We start from the raw sequence: 27,281 nt of genomic DNA, 5'->3' as shown, positions 1-27,281 counted from the left end.
TAATGCAGATGATCCTGAAATCTTAAAAAACACTTGGAGACAGAAATCGTCAAGCACCTAAAGATTTTGTAAATAACTTCTGAGCAACATGATAGTATGAGAGAATATTTGACAGGATTAAGGGTTTCTGGGCAGATGGAGATTTTCAGAATGGTACCTGATGATCCTGAAATCTTGAACAAACAACGAGAGGTCTTCGTGGAGATCTTTGATCAAATTATGAGTGAATATCTAAGAAATGTTATTTGAGTTGATGATCTATTGGAGATCTTCAAAAAATAGCTTATTAGCCTGCAACACTGGATAGCGATCTTCACAAAAAAAAATCTGGTGAGCCAGAAGTCTTGAACAAACATCTAGGTGGCTTAATGTAAATCTTATTCAAATGAAATTGAAGGGACCATGGAGTTAGGGAGGATATCGAGTTAGGGAGGTAAATTTAGGCAATTGAGCAACCTGAGTGGCTACGCAGTTATGTAGCAGTTTTCCAAGGTTTATGGATCAAATTTAAAAAAGTGTCCAAAACATGAAAAACATATGTATATACCATTGATTATTATTGGAACAAACCATAAAAGGAACGTCTACCAATAACTGAAAAACCTACGCTAGATATGATCCATAAAATTAACATTTATTTTTCATATTTTCTTAAGAAGATTATTATAAAAGCTTCTTTTAGAAGCTAATTCTAGACGCTTGGCCATCGTTCCGCACCTCTACGTAAAAAAACACGACAGGACAGTAAACCCAAGTAGTTACGCAGTAATGGAGCAGCTTTTCATGGTTAATGGATCAAAATTAATAATATCAGGCATAACATTTGATAACGGCACAAAAGCATTTGTAAACAAACTTTCTAAGGCCCTTTACCCGCGAACCAATACCACTTTCGGAAAGGTGATAGCTACCCCTATCCGATGATATTGTTGGTTTGCGTGGGCGTACTTTGGTTCGCGTGTAAAGGGCCTTAGAAAGTTTCATTACAAATGCTTTTGTGCCGTTATCAAATGTTATGCCTGATATAGTGTCCAAAACGTGAATAATATACGTCTAATATATGGATCATGGCTGTTCGGAATATCGGAATAACCCTGTACCGCCAAGCCCAGCGACAACCCTGTGGGAGATTCGAAGAGCTACGAAATGACAGACTTCAGGTTTGGTTCAACGGAGCTGTGAGTTTAGATAGGTCGGAGTAAGAACGAAAAAAAAAGGAAAAGAAGATTTACCCTTAGTATCTAGTAACTAGCTCTCTCAACATCGTTGGCGTGCCTAACTAAAATAATAATTGAATCACTAAATCCTAAGTCTAGCAAAATCTTTGTTGAAAGAGTGACGGAAGATAACTCTCGGTTAGAAAAATCTCCCGCTCAGCCTCCTACCGCTTTTCATAAAGGAATTTCTCTTCCTCCAGCGCTTAACTCCTTTGCGCTTTTCTTCTGCTGAAACTGGTCTAGGGAGTCCTCCAGGCTGACCTCATTGGTACTTCATTTTCCAGAATCGGATCCAGCATCACTCCTCGCACTATTCTTTCTGTTAGGTGGTTTCTTTGGGACAGACTTCTTGGTTCCTTTTGGCGCCTTCAGCATATTTGTGCACTTCGAGCACGTCTACGGAACCTCCTTTTCAGCTGTTGTCTTACAGCACATCTATAATGGGTCCAGAAATCGCAGACATCACACTGGACCATATCATTTACGTGTTCATGAACTTCACAAAGCGTACAGTTCCGATCGCTGTTCTATTCTTCACTCAACGGTGGTGTTGATCCCTCTGACATTTTGAGGTTCTATCCGATGTTGTTCTTGAAGAATGTTCGGATTAATGAAAGCAACTTCCTCAGAGCAGTCTCGTTTTGGACAGCTTTAAACTGAAATAGGTTTTATTATAAGCATTAAGATTGGTGTAGATTTTATATTAGTTTAATAAAACCTATTTCAGCTTCAAGCTGTCCAAAACGAGACTGCTCTGAGGAAGTTGCTTTCATTAATCCAAACATGGCTATTTTTTAAGTGCGTAAACTTGATTTTCTATGGATCACTTTCTTTAGTTTAAGGTTCACTGCGGAATGTGTTATGGATCAATTGCAATATGTTTATGGGTAATTCGTACAATTTCAATGCTCATTCTTTAGAAATTAAGCGGTACATTTTTACAATTGTCTTGCTAAATTTCACATAAAATGTGGATCATATTGATATTTTTTATGAATCATTCATACTTTGTAAAGGATTTTCTCCGATGTTTTATAGATCATTTGGATATTTTGGATGGAACGTTTTTCAATATTTTATGGATCAATTATTGGTTTTTATATTCAAAAGTATGTTTGCCCTTCGGAAGGGAAGTAAGCCCGTTGGTCCCCGGTCCATGAGTTGATGGATCGATAGGTAGGGTCCAGATGCCTCCTTGCCGTCGGTAACATCCCAAGTAACAATTCAGTAACCATTTAGCATCCACTCTGATTTATGATGGTTTTATAACGGCAATGAACAATCAATCTAGTTTAAATATAGCATTTTAAAGTGTAAAACGTTCCTGCTTAGTTATTCAGCTTTTTGCTGTTTTAAAAACCTTTTATAGTCTGGCAGGAAAGCCAAAAACTGTCTTGTTTTAAACATAAATTTAAAACAGTTATCAATCCCTCCTTAAAACTGTTCTGTAATTCAAGCATAAACGTCATTAGCAATTGTTTATTAATGTCATGATAAAATTCTTTATAAACGTGTTCTATCATTATAAAAGCAACCATAAAACAATTAGGTTTTGCATTAGAGAAAAATGCATTTATTGTTGCTTTTTAGCCTTTTTAAAGTGCATCATTAACTCCCCAATTACTTTGTTTACAAATTGAGGTTAAGAGATGGTTCCTCATAGTTAATAAATGCCAAATTTATGACAAGGAAATCTCGAAGGATAGACGAAGTAGGATGAAAAAATAAAGTCGATTTCAGATAAATTTACTTCTTCAGAAGAACCAGCACACCACCAACGGCTGACCATCTGTAGGAGATGAGTAAAGTGAGCGGGGCCCTCGAACTCATAAAACATTGTCTAAAGTTGAAAAACATACCAGCCTTCTCTAGATTTTGCGATGACAATCGAAATAACAACCGACAGCAAACCACTGAAACTGTTAGTTAGCGGAGATTAGCTGGTTTCCGATCCAAAGCAGCGATTTTATTCGGCGAAAGACTCTCCGAAAATTTCATTCAACCGTACATCTCTGCATCATTGAATGGTGCACTTCTGTAACCATCCGGAAGAAGGGGATCTTTTTCGAGAACGATTGCGCTTCCAGCTGTTTGAAATGCGAAATGTTGTAAAACAGTATCGCAAACTATCTGAGTAACTGCTCCCAATCCATCGGGAGAAAATCGCCTGGAAGAATCCTGGATCTCACAGCGCAACTATCGAAAGATAAACAAACTTTGACGTTGAACTTTTTGCAGGCAACTTTGCCTCCATAAATGCTGCCATAAATCTGAACGGGTTAGGATCAAGCAAAATGGCTTCAGATAAATACAATTCAGCCTGCAAGTTTTCTTCATAAAAGTCATTTTAATACCTTATTAATTTATTAAGGAATTCTTGAAAGCAAAACAACTTTTTCACAAATGACCCATGAAATTCAACTTTTATGCCACCGCCATGTTACAATTAGTTTGCTTGTTTTTTACAATCTTCGATTTTCAATCAATATTTCCTTAGATATAACTTTATTTTGGTTAATTTAGCAATGAGCAAACATTTAAATGCGAAAATAATAAAAAAAAAAATCTCGACCAAGCTTGATCTGAAGAATATATTTTTTTTTTTTCAATGTTAAATAATTAGTCAAATCGACGTTTTACGAGGGTGGGCTTAATTTTTTCGATGTTTTCACGTACATTTCACATAAAATTTAATATGGCACTTAAAACTAGCCCACTTAATGAGAACTATTGTAATAAATTTGGATATTCAACAAGATTTTTATACCATCAGTTACTATTTTAATTATTTTGATAAGATCGGATTCATAAATCCTTTTCTATCTTGATTGATGCTTTCCTAGTGGATTCAGCATGCGGCTAGGGGAAATGGCTCGGAAAGGGTTTTTATTGTTGCTAAATAGCTTTTATTGTAGCTTTCAAATGGTTCTCAATGCGTTCGTCATACAACCTTTTGCAGTAAATCAATCTTGAAGAGCTTCGAAAATACACCCTTCAGATCCTTCTCCAGGGTGGGCCAACTAGACATATTCTAGTCTTAATGAGGTTGTGGTGGATGCATTAATGACAAAATAGCCTTGACCAGGGTTTTATGAATATTGTTTTATAGTTGCTTTGTAGTATTTCATAAAACTTAAAATGTTACTTGGGATAGGTACTCAGTACAGAAAACAAATCAAGGCAGAGGACATTATGAAGATCAATAAAACCTAATGGCTGATACACCAAAAGCATTGAAAATAGAAATATCAAGAGGATTTTATGGAGAACTTTGATCTTCCAACGTGGCATTATGAGAGAATATCTGAGAGATGTTATATGAATTGATCGACAGTAAAGAATCAGTTTCAGTGCTCTAGGGATGATGGTGTTACAAGGTTTTAAAAAGTATCTTGTCAAAATAGACGAGTGCGTTATCATTATGAACGCGTCAAGTATGGTTCTGGCATGGTATATCTAAACAGCGATGCATTTCGTGAATCTCCAGGGGTGGAAGGATGCGTGGACATACCGTACCAAACGCTCTGAGCTAGGTTATGAGTGAATGTAACAGTAATATGCAATGTAATGAATGGTATATAAAATACAGTGTAATGGAAGGATCTCACCAAATGCCTCCAATGTTAACCAAATTCCCGATTTCCATTTGACGTTTGTCAGCTTCTCTCTGGCACTTGAAAGTCCTATAAAGTCAGGATAGAGCTTAGAAGTTTTAAGAATATTTGATCACGACTTCAGCTTTATCAGGCATCTCTCTGAAAATCTTCAACTGTATAACAATTAATATGAATATCTTAAACTTCACAACAATTAAAATAATATCTCTGGTATTTTTCAATATTCACTGGAATCTCCATTAATGAACCAAACCGAGGGCTTGTCAATCGAATCAGTGCGTATAAAAAACTCGTTGTTCGGGATTTGCTTCGTAAAACAAAAACTTCGTTATTTAGGTTTACTTCGTAAGCAAAGTTTTTTGAAAAAATTGTCAAATACCCCACAATATGGGTATTTTTAGAATATGATGATGTGAAGGGACCGGAAATCCATGCCTGACGCCATATGTCAAACCAAGACGGTGGCTTCCGGTCATATAAAAGCTACACCGTATGAAAAATTCATGTAAATTTCTGCGAGATATAGCGCACATAAAATTAACGCTAGATTTGAAATAAATTTACGCGACATTTCGTGTAACTTTAAGCGCAATATCGCATAAATAAGCAATATTGTATGCAAACTTTCAAACGATTTCACTGTTTATGCAAAGTATAGCTTTAAATTAAACGAAGGGAGATTATACGCGATAGTTAAATTCAGATTTTTTTTTCTGTGTAGGAAATATAGTCAAAAACAATAGGGTATTTTCTAATCAGAATAACGTGTAGGGACAGGAAATCAATTTTTGACACCATTTTGAAATTCATTGTGGGTTCCATCTCCATGGTGATGAATGCTCCATGAAAGCTATGAATTATTGAAAAAATAAGTATTTTCCAAAATACTACCAATAGTTATCGAATATCTTTAAAATATTGTTAATATTAAAACACATTAAATTTACAACAAAAAAGCTCATGTTGCTTAAATTGCCCAAAGTTGTTATTTTCGAGATACTCGTAGGTTAAAATTCACTTATCGCATAATTTGATCAATTTTTGCTCTTTTGAGATGGTATTCGTGAGTGTTCAATCTTAAAAATATTTTTAACAAAAAGCCCAATTAATTTTCTCAAACTTTGTTGTTCACAGTTTTTCAATCATACGCATGAGTTAAGATATAATTAATTATGAGTAAGAGACGGTATGGCAAAAGTGTATTTTTCTGTTTGGCCCCATATACGGCTAGCTAGTTAAGCTAATTAATTATATCTTAATTCATGCGTATGATTAACCCTCCGTTACTCGCGCAAACTTTTATAACACGAGTACTCGCGCGTTGTACTTTGTACAACAGTGTGAGTTTTCCATTGCCATTTTGCAGCCGAGCTACCAATCGATATGAAACCAACGGGTATTCATTAAAAAACTTGTTTTTAACTAAACAAGCTAAACTTTTATCACAGTTAACCCCCAAAAAATGCGGATAATAGAGAAAATGTGAATGGAAACCGCGTAAACGGTGTCCGTACTACGTGGGATTTGACTTAATTGATTACAACATGGAAAATCTCGAGATCCTGACCAGATAGAAAATTACTGTGTTGGGCAAAGTTGTTCTAGAGATCCTAATCTTTTCGCTGGTGGAGAGTAGTTCAGAATTTTCTCACTACGTAGTGCTAGAATACATGTGAAATTATAGCATGTGATATATCTCGAGATCATGACCAGATAGAAAATTACTGTCGTCGACAAAGTTGTTCAGAAGGTCAAGGCCTTTTCCTTGGTGGACAGTAGTTCAGCGTTTTCTCACTTCGCGGCACTAGTATACATGTAAAATTCTAGCATATATAAAATATTTCTAGATCCATATAAAAAGTTACTGTCTTCGGCAAAGTTTTTCAGGAAGTCCAGATCTTTTCATTGGTGGAGTAGTTCAGAAAATTCTCACTACGTGGCGCTAGTATATAAGTTAAGTACAGCACTTTCCTGGAATCATACCAGAACCCAATTACAAGCAATTCAACGACACTATCGACAGGAACTTCAGTCGATATCAGCAATAATAAGATACAACAGAAACAACAACAACAACAACAACAACAACAGCAGAACTGCATCCCAATGCCTAATCATATTTCTGTATATCAGCATTCCCATTCCTTTCCACGAGGCGACCATCCATCAGCGACACCGAGCCGGTTAGCAGCAGACAAAACATAGATAGCATATAAGTAATAATTCGCGCACTAGGCGTTTTCCATTAAACCCTTTAGTATATAGCACATTGTAACTTTTTGCTTTAGAAGAATAAATTCATTCTAGTTCAGACCTTCAGTCGAGTAAGTTGGTAGTTCTAATTTTATTTTTTAAAAACGCCCCCCGAAGGCCCGAACTAATAACTTATACATGCAATTTTCGCATATACAATAGCTCGAGATCCTGAGCAGAAACAGTTACTGTTTTCGGCAAACTTGTTCAGGGGGTCAAGACTTTTTGGCTGGTGGACAGTAGCCTAGAAATTTTTCACCACATGGCGCTAGTAAACGTGTACAATTCTCGCGTATGCTAAGCTCGAGATTCTGAACAGGTAGAAAATTACTGTCTTCGAAAAAGTTGTTCATGAGGTCAATGCCTATTGCTTGGTGCACAACAGTTCAGAATTTTCACACTACGTGGCGCTAGTATACACGCGAAATTCTCGCATGTAAAGTATCTTGAGATTCTGATCAGATAGATTTCTCTAGTGGACAGTAGTTCAAAATTTTCTCACTACGTAGCGCTAGAATACACGTGAAATTCTCGCATGTGGTTTGTTTCGAGATCCTGACCAGATAGAAAGTTACTGTCTTCGACAAAGTTGTTCAGGAGGTCAAAGCATTTTTAGCTGGTAAACAGTAGTTAAGAATTTTCTCACCACGTGGCATAGATGTACACTTCGCGCATATGCTATATCTCGAGATCCTAATCAGATAGAAAGTTACTGTCTACAACAAATGTTATTCAGGAGGTCAAAGTCTTTTGGCTGGTGAACAATAGTTTTGAATTTTCTCATAAACTCTAGGCTTTAAACTCCTGAACAACTTTGTTCAAGACAGTAACTTTCTATCTGGTCAAGAACGTGAGATATTTTATATGCGAGAATTTCACATGTATACTAGCATCATGAAGTGAGAAAATTCTGAACTACTGTCCACCAGCCAAAATACCTTGACCTCCTGAACAACTTTCTATCTGATCAGGATCTCGAGATATAGCATATGCGAGTAGTGTACATGTATACTAATGCCTAAACCATTCCTAGGTCCAGAACCATTTTGTGGGGCCTCAGAATGTACCCTCAAAATGGAACTAAAAAACTGGGAAAAATCGATGATAGATAACATTTGGAAAAACACTAAAATAGCTCGAAAGTCCAAAAGATTTATATCACCTAATAAAGGAGCAACTCAAAGACTTCTTAGTCTCTCCAAAAAAGATCTATGTACTTTAAGTGGCCTAGTTACGGGCCACTGTTCAAGTAAATATTATTTAAAACAGCTAGGCAAATTGGAAGATGACAAGTGTCGATTCTGCAACCTAGAGAGTGAAAACTCGGAACATTTACTATGTAACTGTGCAGCACTTTTTCATAAAAGGAAAATATTTTTCGATAAGGGTTTAATACAGCCCTCAGAAGTATGGATGACTTATCCCAGTAAGGCAATAAAGTTCATTCGTTCTATAATACCTTACTGAGACAATGCCTATAGTCAGCTAGTGGAAATCACTCAAACAAATAGTGATACAACACGCTGATGTGGCATACATTAAACCGGGGCCCACCACAATAGATCAAATAACTGGTCGCAGTGGAAAAATGTACCCAACAAAGGAAAAAAAAAAAATACTAATGCCACGTGGTGAGAAAATTATTAAATACTGTTTACCAGCTAAAAAGTCTTGACCCCCCCCCTTAACAACTTTGCCGAAGACAGCAACTTTCTAGCTGATCAAGATCTCGAGCTATTGAATATGGGAGAAAGGCACTAGCACCGCATAGTGAGAAAACTTTGAACTATTGTCACCCAACAAAAAGATCTTGACTTCCTGAAAAACTTTGCCGAATTCATTTACTTTCTATCTGGTCAGGATCTAGAGATATTTTATATGCAAGAGTTTCACATCTATAGTAGCACCGCAAAGTGAGAAAACTCTGAACTACTGTCCACCTGCGAAAAAGCCTTGACGTCCTGAACAACTATGCCGAAGACAGTACTTTTCTATCTGGTTGGGAACTAAAGATATTTTATATGAGAATTTCACGTGTATACTAGCGTCTAGTAGTGAGAAAATTCTGAACTATTGAACTCTCCTGAAAAACTTTGTGAAAGACAGTAACTTTTTATCTGCTCAGGATCTCCAGATATATCACATGCGAGAATTTCACATGTATACTAGCGCTACGTAGTGATAAAATTCTGAACTACTGTCCGCCAGCGACAAGGCTATGGTCTCCTGAACAACTTTGTCAGAGACAGTAACTTTCTATCTTGTCAGAATCTTGATATATTCCATGTTGTAATCAATTAAGTCAAATCCCATGTTGTGAATTTTAACCTTCGAGTATCTCGAAAATAACAATTTTGGGCAATTTAAGCATTATGAGGTTTTTTGTTGTAAATTTGATGTGTTAATTTTAAAGATATTCGATAACTGTAGGTGGTATTTTGGAAACTACTTATTTTTTCAATACTTCATAACTTTTTTGTTTATGATTTGCCCAGCAAATGCACAGTGTCAGTAGGTATTACTTTATCTAAACTACAAAATAAATATAAAAAAATAATTTAAAAAATATGCAATTTGAGTAATTTTAATTTTTAGGGATAATTTTGTTTTTTTTTTGTAAAAAAAAATGTATAATTTTTTAAGTGTATATTTTTTCTTGGAAGGTACAATACTTGTCCGCAACTTCTTCTAAGACACCATTTCGATCAAACAAATCGTTCACGAGATATATATTTTTCTATTGATGCGTATCATGTTTGCATAAGCCCTTTTCAAGTGTAAGTCGTGTGCAAAACTAAGGAACAATATATGTAAAATGGCATGTTGGGCAATAACAAACAACTGTGCAAAGTTTCATCATAATCGTGTGGAACTGCTCAAATGATTAAAATGCATCGATGGTTGTAGCATGTACCCCATGTTTCTTGTTTTTAATTACTCAAAGCCAATAATACTGAAAAAAAAATATATGGCTCTGGAAACTCGGGTCATTTACTCCGGAGTATTGGATAATCGAACCCTCAGATAATCTAATCCCGGATAATCGGATCTCGGACAATCGAGTCCGATCTGTACCTGGACAGCTGAATGGACTTTTTTTTATACACTGCATGTGCTGTTCAACTGCCTAGTTTACAAAGAATATGGACCGAAGAATACTAAAATAATTGAAATCAATCCACTAAATGTATAAGTTAAGTCAACATCGTTGATAGTCTATGATAACTTCGTTACACAAACTGCAAATAAGTATGTTCCCAAAAGATACACGTTGGACGTACGAACTATGTAATCGTAAATCGAAAAAAAAATACGCATACCTATCGTTCCGTCTTCGGCTGGAATAAGGTAATAACCTATTTGAGAATGAATACGTAACTCGTTGCACTGTTAAATGGCCCGTACAAAATCAATTGACCCCGATCGGTTAAAAGGTCCACTCTCTAACTTAACGTCCTGTTACAGTCATACAATTTGGCCCATACCCAAAAGCCTACCGACGTGCCGATACGGTTGGGAGGGGCAAAGTTCTCGAACCGACACACTGTCCACTGACTCACCGGATTCTCCTAGAGGCACAATTCCCTTGTTTCTGAAGTGCAATAACATTCCCATAATTGCCCCATACATCATAGCTACATGGCTTTTTCCACTTTTTAATTTCCCTCCACTGACTGGCAATTCAGTTGGAAAGTCCTTTCCCGTGCGGCTCGTTTCCCCATCATGGATGCGTTCCTCTACGACCACCAACTCCTTACTCCATCATAAGTACTCACCAACGGTTGTGTTCTGTTTTCGCAGGTTCCCTCGGCTGTTGGTCCCATTTGGATCCGATAACGGCGCGGCTCAAGGGACTCGGCGTCGGTATCTCCACGCCGACCGGGCAGTTTTCGCTGAAGGACGTCGTCTACCAGGACGCCGGCTCATACAAGTGTGTTGGCCAGAGTTCAACCAATCGCAAAAAGCTCGAAGTACTGCAAACGGTTTCGATTGCTGTTAAAGGTAAGTGTTTACATCACCGCTTTTTACACGCTCGTTTCTTCCGTTTCCGAACGGGCTTGGCCACGGGTGTAGGTAGGGTTTTTGTATAGGGCAAATAGATTTTTCTAAATCAGTATCATCCATCCATGCGAAAAAAGTTTTGTTTTTACCATTTGACTAAAAAACACAAGACGACAGGATCCGAAAATTTCAGTACATCGAGCCTGCAAACGCCACTGCGCGTCTCTACTATTGAGGGTGGATTGCGAAGATTTTTTTTCTCTTGTTGAACTCGCGGAAGCTATGGGTTTTTATAGCTCATACTATTGGCGTAATAACTACATACAGTTCAAGCGCGATGATGGCGAAGGTAGATGAAAGACCGGATGAAAGTATTCCACTGGGAGTGGAGCTACGGCCACGGAACGGTTTATGCAAGGGAACGCGAGTGCTAGTTTTTAGATAACTGCCAGCCACACTGACTGAATCCTTTGAAGCGAATAGTAGTTGCATTGTTTTTTGTTCGGTTTTCACTCGCTAACGAGCGTCCGGAGGGTATTTTCTATAATCCTAGGTTGCAATAAAACGTTTTCATTGGTGAAGTGATAGTGATATAAATTTATTTTTAATAGCAGAAGCCAGAAATTTATTTTCAATGGAGCAAACCGTACAACAGTAACTGATGGGTCATAACATCAATCCTGAAATAGGAACAGATAGTATAAATCAACTAAATGGAACCTTATACAACAGAAGAGAAGGAATTCAAGGAAATTGTATAAAATTACAGTACAGTGAAAACGATTAATCCACCTATCGATGAAAAGTGCCTTTCTCTTGTAATATTAAAAAGCTTCAATCCATATTCTGGATCCTTTTGCTAGGACAACACGATTATGCCTGAGTGTCAATATTAGAGACACAATAGCAATTCTAGTTCTGAAGCGAAAAGGAGCAAATATATATAAAAATTTAGTTGACAACTTGTAGGCTTTTGTAAACAATCACTAAACACGTAAAATCATCAAAACAATCTGGCTGCACCCACTAACTAACTAACATCATCACCAGGTGGGAAAAATTTGTCAACCTTGACGATGCGAGCGGGAGTCATTCGCTCACATGTAAGCAATGCACCAATTTTTAAGTTGTTTTTCCCAAATCTTAACTGCATACTACTCTATATTAAGTTCTACACCACTTACTCAACACTCTGGCATCCAGCTTATCATGCAACTTTAACATCTATTCCTCTCACGCCAAAGTCACGAGTTCAAACCTCATCCCCGGGCAAGTCACTTGCCCCCCGGGCAAGTCACAACCAAGAATGCTAAAGTGGCTATACCAAATAACAGAAAAAATATGAACATTAGGGTGGGTTAACTTAACAACCCCTGTTCCAAATTTAAATGAATTTCGTTTCGATCTAGATTTGTGGGAGAACTTTCAAGTTTGTTTGGGAAAATATCTGAGAAACGAATAAAAACCAATCATTTGCATGTATAAAAATTCAAAAATTGTTCAATTTTGACCAATCCTCAGGCTTAGATTGAAAAACCTTTGCAGAACAATTTTGTAAAAGATCGCACATTGATTTGAATTCTGCACAATAAGTGACTAACCGTTTACATTTGACCAAGTGTTTCGCACATAGACGAGTACACCGAAGGATTTGAGTTCATGCACTGAGTAACAATTGACAGGAGAACGGAGCACCGGCGCTGATGGTGTAGTGGTAAGCGTGATTACCTCTCACCCCAGCAGGCCTGGGTTCAATCCCAGTCGGTGCCACCGGGATGTTCTGAAGCATAACATCTCTGATCACGCCTTCCTTTGGAAGGGAAGGAAAGCCCCCCGGTTCATGAGTTGATGAGTCGATAGGTAGGGTCCAGGTGTGGGAGCTGCCTCCCTGGCGTCGGTAGCATTGGTGCTCCGTTAAAACGTGAACACTAAATGTTCATTATTTATTTTTCATATTCATTTTTAGTAAACATTGCTCCACTCTCCTGTCAAATCAAGACCAACAATTGAAAAGCCTCAACTCCATTTTGTAAAAAAAAACCTTGTAAGGTCATTTTCTCGCGAACCGAAACCTACATTTGCATACCTACCACACAATAGGGTAGAGGAGAATTTCCCTTACCTGCTCATTTTGTTGGTTTGCGTTGGCGGCCTTTGGTTCGCGAGAAAATGGCCTAACAATGTTTGTTTACAAAATGGAGTTGAGGCCATTTCAGTTGTTGGTCTAGAAATCTCAAATCAGTGGATGAACTCAAATCCATCGGTGTACTCATCCATACCTACAAACAATCAGAGCTGGAAAGCCTTTCTGAGCGTTTTCAAAGCAAGTTTGTGCATGCATCGCACAACACTTGACAAAGAATGTATGGTTCTCTAACATCATTAGATGTTAGATGCTATTTTGTATTTGGAAGATACAGAAGAGGTTGTAAGGTATGTGTTTGACACATAAAACCTATCAATTTTGCTTTAAGAGAATCGCAATTTTATGATCAGGGAATATTCATACTTCATGAAGAGTGAGTAATGTGAGTATTCACCGACCATAAAATCGCTGATTGTCTCTCTTGACGCTGATTGTCTTGATTGACTCTCAATGCAAAATTGCTAAATGTGTCAAACAAATACTCTACAATCTCTGCTTGCATATGCAGTCGATTTATGTGTTTCTGCAAATGTCTAGTATAAGAATTTAATTCGTTTGTCTTTTGTATCTCTTTATTAGTTTTTGTTTGTCTTGTCCTCCGTCTCGATGAGCCTCATCGTCGCCCACTGGTCACCATAGCCGGTCGAACTCCAGACGAATCTAGAACCACACTACCGTTCACACTGGCGACAACGCTCTGATGAGGCAACGATACCCTACTCCCAAGCTCCTCCCCATTTCCTATCCTTCGTCAATGTACCCCTCTAACCTCGAGTAAGCCGCGAGTATCCGGCCCAACTCCTACTAGACATAGAATTAAGTGAATTTTGTTACAAACAAAGAACAATGAATTATCGGCTCCGTAAAGCTAACGCGATTGAGCCTTACAAATAAACGAACTAGATAAAAAAAAAATCTCTGCTTGTATCTTACAAGTTTAAATTATCATCAAAACAATTAATTGTTTCATAATTTAGTTTCGTTAAGTTTATTTCGAAAAACATGATTCAAGCTGCGTCTGTTTTTTGCCATAGCGGTTGAATATACATATAAACCGTTTGAAAAAAGTTTATTACACCATATAAGGCAGATGTACCATTTATGGAATTCCCTTGGGTCATAATTGGAGCACACCATAATAGGAACGTATCGACATAGCTGGTACATCTACCCTACACAAATACACTAGCTTGACTAAATAGAAATCATCTGTTTAGAAATGAAGTGCAGCCTTTCGTGAACAATCACGTGTCAAAGCACGTGGAAGTAAGTTCCAATATGCCACGCTCTACACAATAAAACGACTTTCCGTAAAAAGTAGTGTTGTGGACAGGAACAGAGAAACCCATAGTGCGTCTCCCTCAAAGTGGTGTAATCATAGAAAAAATGTAGTTTGGTGCTCTGCGATTCAAAATCTTATACAAGAATAAACAAGCTCTCAATGCATGAAAATTGCAGAAAGGACAGCTTAAAAGTGTTTTCTACAGATGACGTACTGATGTCCACCGGTTTATGGTTTAAGCGTACCTCACTCATTAAAAACAACTTCAAGCTTAGAAAACAGTACCATAGAACCATCCAAATAGAAGACATCCGCAAACATGAAATGGGTTAACAGCACTGATTCAAACAGTTGTAGCTAATCCTTCGTCACAGCTCTCAAAGTCCTCAGCCTGCTTTAGATTTTTCCTCATTGTTGTGAAACAGATTCGTCCCGTTTCAGATTGTCTTGAAAAGTCATGCCAAGGTTACTTGCATAACAGGTTAGCTCAATGTGATTTCCCTCAATTATCACATCTGGTAACACATAATTTTCTTACCTGCTTGCTTTTGGTTGATAGGGGCAATGGGTCTAATGTTGACCTGTGGATCTAAAAATTAGGTTTATCGATAAAAATCTCCTGTTATACATTTTTCTTAGAACAATGCGTCATCTGTACAATGCAAATGAATATTGTTGGTTGCTATTCAAACATTGTCAAAAAAAATGGTTTCCTTTTAAATTTATGAAAGGGCCCAATATTAGGGACACAGGCCAACATAAGAGACGTTAACCCTATTCAAGTTGTTTCTCAATGCCCAACGTTAAATTGTGGTCAACTATAACTAACTGGACATTGTCAGCAACAATTAGGCTTTACAATGCCTCAACACATTGAGAAGATCGTCAACAAGACTGGTTTGAGCACGGCGCTTTTCAGATCAACTTTTTTATTACTTATCACCACAGAGGACTAATTGTGTTCTTCCGGAATTAAATCTAAAGCGGCCTGACTAAAAAACTTACGATCATGTAGCTTGCTGCACAGATATGGGTGGGAGATGAAGTCAAACAGTTTAGAAAAATCTAACAAAAGCAATTCAATCTTACTTTTGTTGTCGACGGTAATAGCGATATCATCGCAAACCCTTAGTAAGGCTGCTTTGACCTTGTCAAAAAACAGGGGTCAGTCTTAGTCGGTGCAGCTGGGATTTTCTGAGGCATTTTACCTCGTAAACAGCATTCACAACCTCATGATTGATAATTGGTTGAAATTCTAGTCTATTCTCAATTCTTTCCCAGCGATGGAAAACAGAATCAGAAGGTTGTGTTTCAGGAACAGTTATAGGAGATATGCAGGTAATGTCGGCCTATGTGTCCCTAATTTGGGCCCATAGCAACCGAAAATATCCATTAGTTACGTCCCAATAACGCGTTCATCTAGACAAAATTAATAAATAGCAGATTTTTAGCGATGGGCCCAATCTTAGATCCATAGGCCAACATTAGAGACATTTCCCCTATTTAAAATTACTCGAAAATATGACATTAACTAAGTCAGGGTCAGAAGGATATTCTTCAGTTTGCTTAGATTTGCCTAAGCTGAGATGTTTGACTTTTATCATAGAATATTACACCGTCTCCCTTTGGCGTGTCAAGTTAAGAGGTTGAAATTATTCCTTAACCGATTGTGAACAGTCTTCAGAAATGAATTACGTTATGGTGAACCAATCCTTCAATCTTTGTACGCCAGATCTCTATTGTACACAGCATGCATACTGTCATCGTTGAACCATCCACTGTATTGCTTACGATGACAAGCTACTCGAACAGGGATACATGTATTATGAATGGTTGCGATGCTGCTAATGAAAAAGAATCAAAATTGACGAGGGATTGTATCTCAATGTCCAACGAACAGAAAATCAAACCATGTTTCGAGATAACTGAAGAGAACATATCTACTTGACCAAAAACGATCACGTCATCAGGCAGGTTTGTTATTAACAGATATAAAAGTGAGCATCCACGATCGTGAAAGTGAGTTGGCTCATTTCCAATCAGATCTAAATCAAATGTGTCTAGTGCAGACTGAAATCTAAAGCACTTGTTGTTTCGCAGTAACAAATATCGATAAAAGGGCCGCTAGAAGTTTTGATTACAAAAGCTGAAGAGGCCTTTTCAAGCGTTGAGCTTGATTAATCAAGGCATACTTTTATCAACAATGCATAACAATACAAATTACGGATGTTCTAGATCATGCGGTGGGCACTCTGAGGCTGTGTAAACTAAATATTGGGTTCAATCAGAAAAGTGGCGTTAGTTCAATTTTTCATCCATTGAGTAATAATAGATGAGCTCAAATTAAAGTTCATATTCTGATGATCATTGCTAACCTCCAAACGTAAAATTTTACATGATGGTATCATATAGTACTTTCCGTTAATGTTTTAAAGTTAAATTTTTGAAAAGTGTGTTACATAAAAGAACTAACGAAGAATATCTCGAAGTATTTTTAAATATATTTCATTTTAATAAAGCACGCTGCGATTCAAAATAGGAAAGCATCCAATTTTCAGTTTAAAGTATTCAACATCCTGTTTTCACCGTTGGGTACTTTTAACTTATTTTTGGATCAAAGTCATAGCAACCTGCGCTGCCGTTGATGCTGTCATTTTTGTGTGCTCCATTATTGCATTCAATTGATCGTTAGGTAATTTTTACTCAATGGATTATTGATCAGGATTACTCAAAATTTAGTTTTCTTCATTAACTTAATTTAACCCAGCCCCCACGGAAGCCACATGTTGAGTGAAAGTGAACTTAATTGTGCGTAGTTTTTTCTTACTGCGCAAATTTAAGTTCACCAGAACGTTCTCCAGCAACATGTGAAATCCAAATGTAGACAATGCATTTAAGCGTCGGTTGTTCACGAATTACAACACACTTACTCACACTAACTATATCATCTGAAAGAGCAAATTATCTCTCAGATGCTGGTGTCGGTTTGCCAGAATGAGTCGGTATTCACGAGAAATAAACACTTCCATGAAATTTAGTAAGCTTCGATATGGTTTTCTGAAATTTATAATATTTTGAAACCTGTTTACCTGTTTGTACCATTAATCTGGAAGAAAGAAATACTGGAAGTGCCTTCTTCCGAGATGGAACATCAAAAAATCATTAATCAGTAAATAAAACGATTCAGATAGTTTAGATGTAAAGCTAACAGAGCAATTGACAGATTTTGGTGGTACACGCCCAACTAACAATTTTCACAATGTAAACGCTTTACTCATTTCATTTATACAGTCCTCAAGCTGTATTCAAACGTTTTACGATATGAGGAAACCTTTATGCTGGGTTTAGACTAGGCAAGTCAAATGATCAACTCAGTTGAATTCAATTGGCTTGAAAAGTTGAGCCTGGTTCAACTTTTTTCAATTCAAGTGTGTTGATCAAGTCAGTTGAATTGCATGGTTTACACGTTCAATTCACGTTCAAGTCAGTTGAATTCAACTGAGTTGATCATTTGACTTGCCTAGTCTAAACTCAGCTTTACTCAATCTCTATACAAGCGAATCTGGCGAACTTAGTCAGCTACTTATGGCTGTTTGGAACGGCCGGGAAAAGGTCTTATTGCATATCTATTAACGCTTCTATACAGCTGTTATCCTGCTGTTTAGTTGTGTGTGAACTTGAAAGGCGCTTATTCAACCTTTTCCCGGTTATCCAATAATCACTACAAAGCTTTCTCTTGAAGCCGGGTTAAAAACTGTTTACGCTTTTTTATTAAGGAATTTATTAAGTTTATTTTGCTGGGAATCAAAAATTAATCGAAATTAGTTACCAATCATCACCAAATTATTTACCCTGCACCGGAACCTGGAATCGAACTCGAGACGACCTCATTGGCAAACCTTGACACTACCAACTGTGCTACGCCAACATTTTGAACTTATGTAAACAAATCAACATTCCCTTCTACAACAAAATCGCTGAGTAGAGGCTTTATAATAGTACACATGAATCACTTTTCTCGACTAGTTATAAAAGAGCAGAGTAAAAGCTGTAAAACTGTACACGTCTAAAAATAAACCTAGTTGACTGTAAAAATGCTTCAGAAGTTACTCTAACACAGTTTATAAGCTGAGTACAGGTTGTTTAGTTGTTGAAAAAGAACTTTTGATGTTTATGTTATTCAGCAAGAGTGGTTAGTTGTGTAGAAGCCATCAAATGAGTGATATATTCACTTTGTTAGCTTTGTTTTGAAGCTACAAGTGGAAAGTTGATTAGTGTGTGTATAGAAGTGACATTAGCGTTTATTGGCTGATGTTATTCAGTGTGACTGACAAATTGAATAATGCTTGTGAGAAAGTTGAGTAAACGCTCTCCAAAACTATTTTGCTAGCTTTTGCTTGTAGCTGTATCTGCAGCTTCATTTCAGCTACTTTACAGCACAACTGCAGTACTTTACAGCACTACTTTACACAAACAAAGCTGCAGATACAGCTGCAAGCAGATGCTAGCAAAATAGTTTTGGAGAGCGTTTACTCAACTTTTTCTTCTATGCAAATTAATAAACTTTCAACTTTTAGCTGCAAAAAAATGCTAGTAATGCTAATACATTACTTATTTGATGGCTTCTACACCACCAACCACTCTTGCTGAATAACATAAGCATCAAAAGTGCCTTTTCAACAACTAAACAACCTGTACTCAGCTAATAAACTGTGTTAGCGCTACTTTGCAAGCTATTTTACAGTCAACTAGGTTTATTGTTAGACTTGTGTTGTTTTACAGCTTTTCCTCTGCTTCTTTACTAAGCTAAATTAAATAGTTGAGAAAAGTTATTCATGTGCACTATTATAAAGCCTCTACTCAGCGATCTTGTTGTAGAAGGACATGTATATTTGTTTACGTCAGTTCAAAGTGTTGGCGTAGCGAAGTTGGTTCGCCAATGCGGTCGTCTCGAGTTCGATTCCAGTTTCCGGTAGAGTGTAATTAATTTGGTGGTGTTGCTTATAACTAATTTCGATTAATTTGATTCACAGCAAAATAAACTCAATAAATTCTTCCAACAAAGAAAAGCGTAAACAATTTTTAATCTAGCGTCAAGAGAAAACTGTGTAGTGATTATTGGATAATCGGGTAAAAGTTTAGTAAGCGCTTTTCAAGTGCACACACAACTAAACAGCAGGATAACAGCTGTAGAGAAGCGTAAATAGATATGCAAGAAGAGCTTGTCCCAACCGTCACAACAGCCAATAGCTGACCAAGCTCGCCAGATTTGCTTGAATAGAGGTTGTGTAAAGGTTTCCTTATTTCGTATCTTGAAGCTATATAAATGTAATGAGTAAAACGTTTACATTGCGAAATTGTTAGTTAGGTTGTCAAAAGCTGGGTAAACCAGTTTAGTTATGAAGAGAAGTTTAAGCAAACCAGCCTCAGGCTGAAAGCCTCCTTAATAAAGATAAATCAATCAATCAATGATGAGAAGAATCTACCCAGATTCTGAATAAATGGTTCTAATCACATGTTTTTTTTTATTATTTAGAATGGCGCCGGTATGAAAGGGAGAATTTGGCGCTGTCTAATTATCCTATTATACCATTGACTCCAGTTAATCTGAGCGACACTTCATGTATATTAACGGAGTTCATTTTAGAATTGAACTTCTAGTAACCCTATGATCATCAGAAATTTGAGGTTCCGGAAGCCTTATTATATAGGTCAATGTTTGTTGTTGGTTGTGAACCAATTTACAAAACTCATTCAAAAGGGCATCTATATGGTTAAGCATTCAATACTTTTTCGTATGCTTACTTGATAATTTCAATGTTGAATTCCATTTCAAAAACTCATGATTAATCACCCTGATAGAGGAGCCAGTCAGATGAGGTTATGTTTGCGCTGCGGAACTCGGTTTTCCATGCCGACCACGTACACCGGTACACCGACGGCTCCCGATCGATAAACGGAGTAGGTATCGGGATTTTTGGAGACGATATTGCTGAAAGCAGCAGTCTTCCTCCACAGTGCTCGGTTTTCTCGGCCGAGGCTGCAGCGATCTTCCGTGCCGCTACGACGCCAGCCAACAAACCGATACTTATCTTAACCGACTCACACAACGTCGTTCAAGCGATCACCTCGGAAGCACCAAAACACCCATGGATACAGGCGATTATCAAATATGCCCCACCGAACACTGTGTACACATGGATTCCCGGACCCTGCGGAGTGCTAGGTAACGAGTCTGCTGATCACCTTGCCGGAGCCGGGACATCTGGTCCCAGACACATCGACAAGGTACCCGTACAAGGCGTCATACGGTGAATCATGCGTACCATTCGAGCGGCATGGGAGGCCGAGTGGTTCCGCAACAGAACTGCCTTTATCCGCTAAGTCAACTGAAGGATGGAGCGACCTGGACAACTTGATAGATCAACGCGTGATTTCGCGGCTTCCGACCGTGCACACCAAACTCTACTATAACTATGGTGGCCTGCCGTTCCCGCAGAAGCTGCATCATCTGCGGGGTACCCTACACCGTCGAACACATCCTGTGCAACTGCCCGGAGTTCCAAAATCTTCGTTCGGGAGTCGCTCTTCCTAACTTCCAGCATCAGGGATCTGCTCAGGAATGATACTCCAGCCTCGAAGCCAAAATCTATCACTTGGTATAGCAGGAATTTTTTTCGGCCGTCGGGACATTTCAGCTGGATGGATTTCTCCTATTGGAACCATGCCAACTGAGCTCTGTTTTGGTTTGGATTATTCGTTTGTAGATTGTTTTAAATCATTTTGTTTTCTGTTGTTCCTCTGTTTCACTAATTTATATATTTTTATTTTTTCCATATAAGTTGAAGAGCCAGCAACCAAAGTAATTTGCAAAATGTTAATACATCATGTATTTAGAGGTTACTCACTCTGAGGCCTCTCCTTTCTCCGAAGATGAACTAGCCATAGGCTAAAAATCACCTTAATAAAGAATTAAAAAATATCTCGGTTCTCCATTTCTATCAAAATGGGTAAAGTTTACCGAGATGGAAAACGTCAACATCTGAGTAATTTTTGCCCAGTTTCCTTTAAAAGTATGTTTACCCATTTTTGGTTAAGGTCAATTTTGACCGGACTAGGTAGACTCTAACCAATTTTGAGTAATTTCCAAATAGCTTGTAGGCTTTTAACGCTGTTTTTCCATAACCTCCAGTTTGAATAAAATTGTAATATAATTTGAAACAGGTAATTTTTCACAATACTCGGTAACATTTTAATCTGTGAGTTGTTTTTGATAGCCTTGTTGTTATTAAGCTGTCCATGGCTAGCGCCCAATTTACAGTGAAATAGTCACCTTTCGTGTCGCTTGAGCCGCTAGTGTCGGGAAAAATCGTGCCTTGGGAATAATAGAAGAATGAACCATATTGTTAATCTATAATATTTGCTAACTGTCATGGTAGAAAGAGCGTGGCGCAGCAGTGAACGAGCACGCTTCTCGGCAACGGGACAGGCGTGCTGAGTCACCTTGCATTTTTCTCCCTTTGGGTTCAGGTCACCACTGCTTTTTTCACTATGACATTAAAAGTCTGAATTTTAATTACCGTAAAACGGGGTATCTTTGATAATGCTGGTAACTTTGATTGTAGAATATATTGATTAAATTTACACTCTGCACTATTTCCGAATTGAAAATATTGTTTCCATTTTGTAGCATAGGGTTTCACCTTTGATATCGAATACAGTTTTTTGCAGTATGTTTTAAATATTTTCCAAATACCTGCAAAACAATTTTTTCTTGTATTTCGCCTGATTGAAAAAGCACTCATACAATCACTTATCAAATGAATTTCCTATATAGTCACGACAAATTCAATATTGTATTTTTATTGCTTATGATGTTTCTGATTAAATACTCATTCAAAGTTTCTTATTTCTTGATCAAAATGGTTTGCGGTTCTCGCATGGTTTTCTACATTCATTGAGTATTATCAAAGTAACCACAATACAAAAATCTGATGTTCGGCCACAAGACAATAAAAATAGTGCAAATGCAACAATTCCTGGTAAACATGTTACAACGAACAGACTCTAGGATCCCCAGTACTTGTTTAACAAAATTAAAATTTGAAAAACATTCATTGCTGTAAAAAATATTTATAATAAACTTCAAAAAACGATCATAGTCACCCCGTTTTAGGGGGTAATACCAGGAATACCAGGTGTCAGGAATACCATAAAGCATGTCACAAGAACTTCTTCTTCTTCTTCTTCTTCTTCTTCACATTTCAAGCTTATTGCATATCGCATATTAGCTTATTGCGTGCTCTCAACTTAGTGTTCTAGATGTACTTCCACCAGTTATTAATTGAGAGCATTCGATGCCTGTACAATTTTTGCATTGCTTTAATTGTGTGGCAAGTCCAATCATACTTCTATGCCCAGGGAAGTCGAGAAATTTTCCAACCCGAAAAATTCCTAGACCGAACCAGGAATTGAACCCAGCCACCTCCAGCATGGTCTTGCTTTGTAGCTGCGCCTTTACCGACTGAGCTAAGGGAGGCCCTAAGAACATCCTCGTCTTTATTAATTAATAACTAAATATCCTGATGTTTATTCTAACAATGATTTTTATGAAAGCTGTAGCCAGGCATGGACAATCATATACATTCATTTCGTACATTCATTTACATTCATTTGTCACTAAGTTTTTTCAGCAACTGTATTCCGTAAATTCCATATGAAGCTTTTATGGCTTTGATATTAGCTGCAACTTTTGTCAGTAGCTCAAATCTTTATCTCTTATGCATGACGAACTAGAGCGGGCAGAACTTATTATTGTTTCTCAGTGAATGTAATTTATATTCAATAAAAAAACAATGATGGGTTCTGTTCGCTCTGGTTCGTCATGTATAAGAGATACAGATTTGAGATATGGACTGTAACTAATATCAAAACCTACAAAAGCTTCATGCATCATTTTATCTAATTCTGTTGATGAAACATATTAGAGGGAAATGAATGTAACTGATTTCCCCTGCCTGGCTGTAGCTGAAAAAATTCAAAATAAATACAGATAACAATTTTTTCCATATATCATTATGGAGAAGGGATAGGAGAATGATTTCAAAAAGTTATCATATCCCATAGTAATTCCCAAATGACTCATACTACCAGGATGCAGAGATGGAAAAGTTCTCGAAAACTCACTATGACTCGCGAACTTTTCCCTTGGTGAACTTTGTGAAATATCACGAAATTTTCCAACACTGCCAGGATGTATTCACGATTTTGCCTGATTTTTACAGTTTTTGAACTATGACTAAATCAAATGAAAAGTAAATATCACTCAATTGTAGATAGAGCTAGAATAAGGGCCTAACAACTTCTAAACAATGACTTCTGTTGATGATTTTTAGGAATGCGACGCCCACGCAAACCAACTTCACCATATTATTGCAGATTTGGGAAGTGTTTTTCTATAAGAATTAAACAAGAGTTTATGATTTGAGTTGCTAAAAATTAACTACTACGTGACGTTACAACGTTTTGCACTTCACAATTACACTACTCAAATCACTCTTGATCAATTCTCATAGGAAATGTAACACACTTCCAGATCTGTAATAATTTTGAGGGGTAACTTTTAATTTATTTTTTAATTACAGTACAAAAACTGTTTAAAAACTGCAAAACCGTTATAACGTCACGTAGCATGCCAAATAAACTTCAGAGGGTAATTGCAGTCTGAGTGCAGTTCAAATGAACTCAAATTTTAGGAGAATGATCAGGAACAGATTTGGAGTCGGGGTGGAGCAAAATTGATATTTTGAACCACCCTAATATTCATAGACTCAGTAAAATATTCATAACGAGCCTATCCTAACAGCGGGAATTGCGCGATTCCAACACAATTTAAAACAACTAAATTAGTAGCCGCACTATTGGGGGGATAACCTTATGCTGATTTACATTGCATAATTTACAAAACCGCACTTTGGCAATTAGCTTCCCGCTGCGGTTCGATACACATCGATTGAGTGGCAGCCGGCAGCCAGTAGCTCTCTAGACCGCCAGCAACACTCTTTCGGGGTCATCTATCCATTCCGGACAAAGCATGGTCATAAACAAACGGTACCGAAAAGGGTCGAGGCGTGGGATTTTTATTTTCCTGTTCCTGTATCAACAATACTGATAGAACAAGACTTTTCCGGCTATGTAGATTCAACCGGATGGCAATTTAGGATTGTTTGTGTTACTAGATTGGATTTGAATTTGATCGGTGGCTACGGATTTGTGTTCATCAAGCTGACGTTTGGTATTGTTACTTCTCCCGAGTGGGTGAGATTGTAAAATCGTTTAGAGGGTTTGGTTATGGGCTGCATTTTGTTGATCTAAGTCCATTTAGTGTAATTCACGTGTTATATTATTTAGGCAGTCGAGCACGCATTATAAGTTTTAGCAAATACTAAACAGAAGGCACTCTGTCTAATATATGGAAGCAGAGACAAATCAGTAGAACATTTATGAATTTCAATTCAATTAAATGGAATGCAGATACACATGACAAATTGGTTTAAAGTTTTAAATGGCACATCCAAGCTCTGCCTAACCAGTATCCAATTTTTCCAATTAACAAGAAACAAATCGATATCCATTTTGTTTACCGTAAATCAAATCCTCACATCTAGTTCCAATGGCTAGACGCCCTCTGGCGAACGACCTTTCCTCATATATTCATATACTCACATCCGGTTGGAATGAACTGACACGAAATCGTCTTGTACAAGTTCGCCGTAGGGATTCCCTGTGCCTCCCCCAAGCATCTTCTTCTCGAAACTTGTTCCGGAACTGTTTGAATTTCTCATTTGAAAATAAGCACCCCGCCTGTCTGCTTCGCTTATATCTTCGTCGTCCCAATTCTATTTCAGGCGGTGGCGCCGGCCGGGACGCGTCGGGAGATGCATAAAGTATTCGCTTCGAGTGCTTGCTGTGTGTGTTTCTATCGGTACCTATGTGCATGTCGCCGGAGGGAGGAATAAATTTGATTTCAGCCGACAGAGCAGATGTGGAAAATTCTTCCATCTACGCTTTGTGCCTCGAGTTCTTAATTCTGTGTCACCATCCGCCACAGGTTTCCTTGTAAAAAGAAGAGAAAAGAAATCGGTTGGATAGATACCTACTCATCTATGCAAGCGAACAGTGGGTGGATATTGGAGAGGAGAGGGAACCAAAACGGAATGAAGTGATGGGAATCTGTCTCCCATGTTACACGTGCCGAAAAGCGTATAAACAGGTGGAAGCGAAAGTACCTTTCGGAAGAGATGCGGTGCACCCTCGGGATATAATCGGAACTTAATTATCGATAAAAGCGTTGGTAAAATGGATTGGATTTTTTTTTATGTTCGAAATCCCCAAAGATGAGTGAAATCTAATCATGCAAATTTGAGTAGAAAATGTATAAACCCGTAATGAAGTTTCAATCCTTGGAAGAGAAGACGAATCTTATGAAGGTATATGTAGGCCGCTATATTGTGCTTTACATCAATAATTGAGTCTTTAATTAAAACTTATAAAAAATTAATGCAGATTGCCTCAATGAGTTCATACAATTCGCCAAATCAAAGATAAGCTCATCGTTGGCTGGAATATCCAATTTCTCCTGTGAAAACATCTCGGTCATGTGATCTACCTCAGACCTAGGTCAACACAATAAACAATTTTGTATGAAGACAGTGACATGAAGGACTTAGCGCAAAAGCTAGCAAAAGAAATTAGATGCCCCATTAGCGTTGTTGAGTAGAGCTTCCTTATAAGCTGCTATCCACAATTGGACAAGCAGATATACCCAAATAGAAAGCACTTCCACCCCGAAGCTATTTGTTTATACGTTATTGCCATTTAGTCGGAAAAGCAAATAAATCACAAATGTCCAGAATCCAGCATGTATAACGTGATGATAGTGCTGCTTCTGCGACTGACGGACGGCCCGGCCCCCGAGCTTGGAAAGACATTTCCCAAGTCGCTATTAACATTCAGTCGTCTGACGACGACAGACAGCGCAGCGAGGAGGGCGCGAACTGGCAAAGCAATATAGTCTCCGGATAGGAATTTAATTACTAACTCCACTTCCACACGTTTCATTCTTTTCAGGTGCACCGACAGTGATTGCTCGGAACACGACGCCAGTGGCCTATGCGGGTTCACCTTTGCACCTGTCCGTGGAATTCTGTGCCAATCCGGCGGCGTACGCGGCACGATGGCTGCACGGCGATCTGGTCTACACACCTGGCAAGAAGTACGGCGATGACGTACTGGCCTATGGATTCATCGTAAGTATTTGCATACCAGGAAATGAGGTCTTGTTTGCGTTGGTCTTGGGGTGAATTCCTAGCCGCAGGTTATAAGTGTTTGATAATAATTTAGGCCATTGGTTCCCCCGTAGCAGGTCATTAATCAAAAATTTTACATTGAGAAATTGGTTTCTATCTAATGATTAGTCTAGGTCTAGGTCCACCCAACAAGCACCAGAAATATAACTACTAAAGATAATTTATGTTTTTCATACAGAAGATTACAACAAATTGATTTGATTAGTTGAGTAACATACGTGTAGGTCTGTTACAACCTAAAGCTAGGTTCATTTATCCATTGTGTGTTTAACTTTTTGCTAAGTTCAGTCCAATTCAATTCAATTTTGAGTCAGTTTTATCGTCCGTGTGTAATATTTGTCAAACAAAATTTCAAACGTAGACAAACCAGACAAACATTTCTTAGATTTATGAGAT

At 37.8% G+C, this 27,281-nt stretch overlaps 1 protein-coding gene across 1 annotated transcript in view; it reads left to right on the top strand.

Annotated features, from left to right (window-relative positions):
- tei (teiresias) overlaps positions 1-27,281 on the top strand; it is a 282,830-nt gene that overhangs the window by 227,781 nt on the left and 27,768 nt on the right. Inside the window, exons 8-9 of the mRNA XM_065230249.1 lie at positions 10,889-11,089; positions 26,647-26,825. Of these exons, the coding sequence (XP_065086321.1) occupies positions 10,889-11,089; positions 26,647-26,825 (380 nt within the window). The remainder of the gene's footprint in view (positions 1-10,888; positions 11,090-26,646; positions 26,826-27,281) is intronic.

Source organism: Ochlerotatus camptorhynchus, unplaced genomic scaffold (genome assembly GCF_037179485.1).
Source record: "Ochlerotatus camptorhynchus isolate MF236.1 unplaced genomic scaffold, CSIRO-AGI_Acam_v1.1 ptg000329l, whole genome shotgun sequence".
Taxonomy (NCBI): Eukaryota; Metazoa; Arthropoda; class Insecta; order Diptera; family Culicidae; genus Ochlerotatus; species Ochlerotatus camptorhynchus.
The sequence above is the reverse complement of the archived record's forward strand: the minus strand, read 5'-3'. Positions and strand labels throughout refer to the sequence as shown.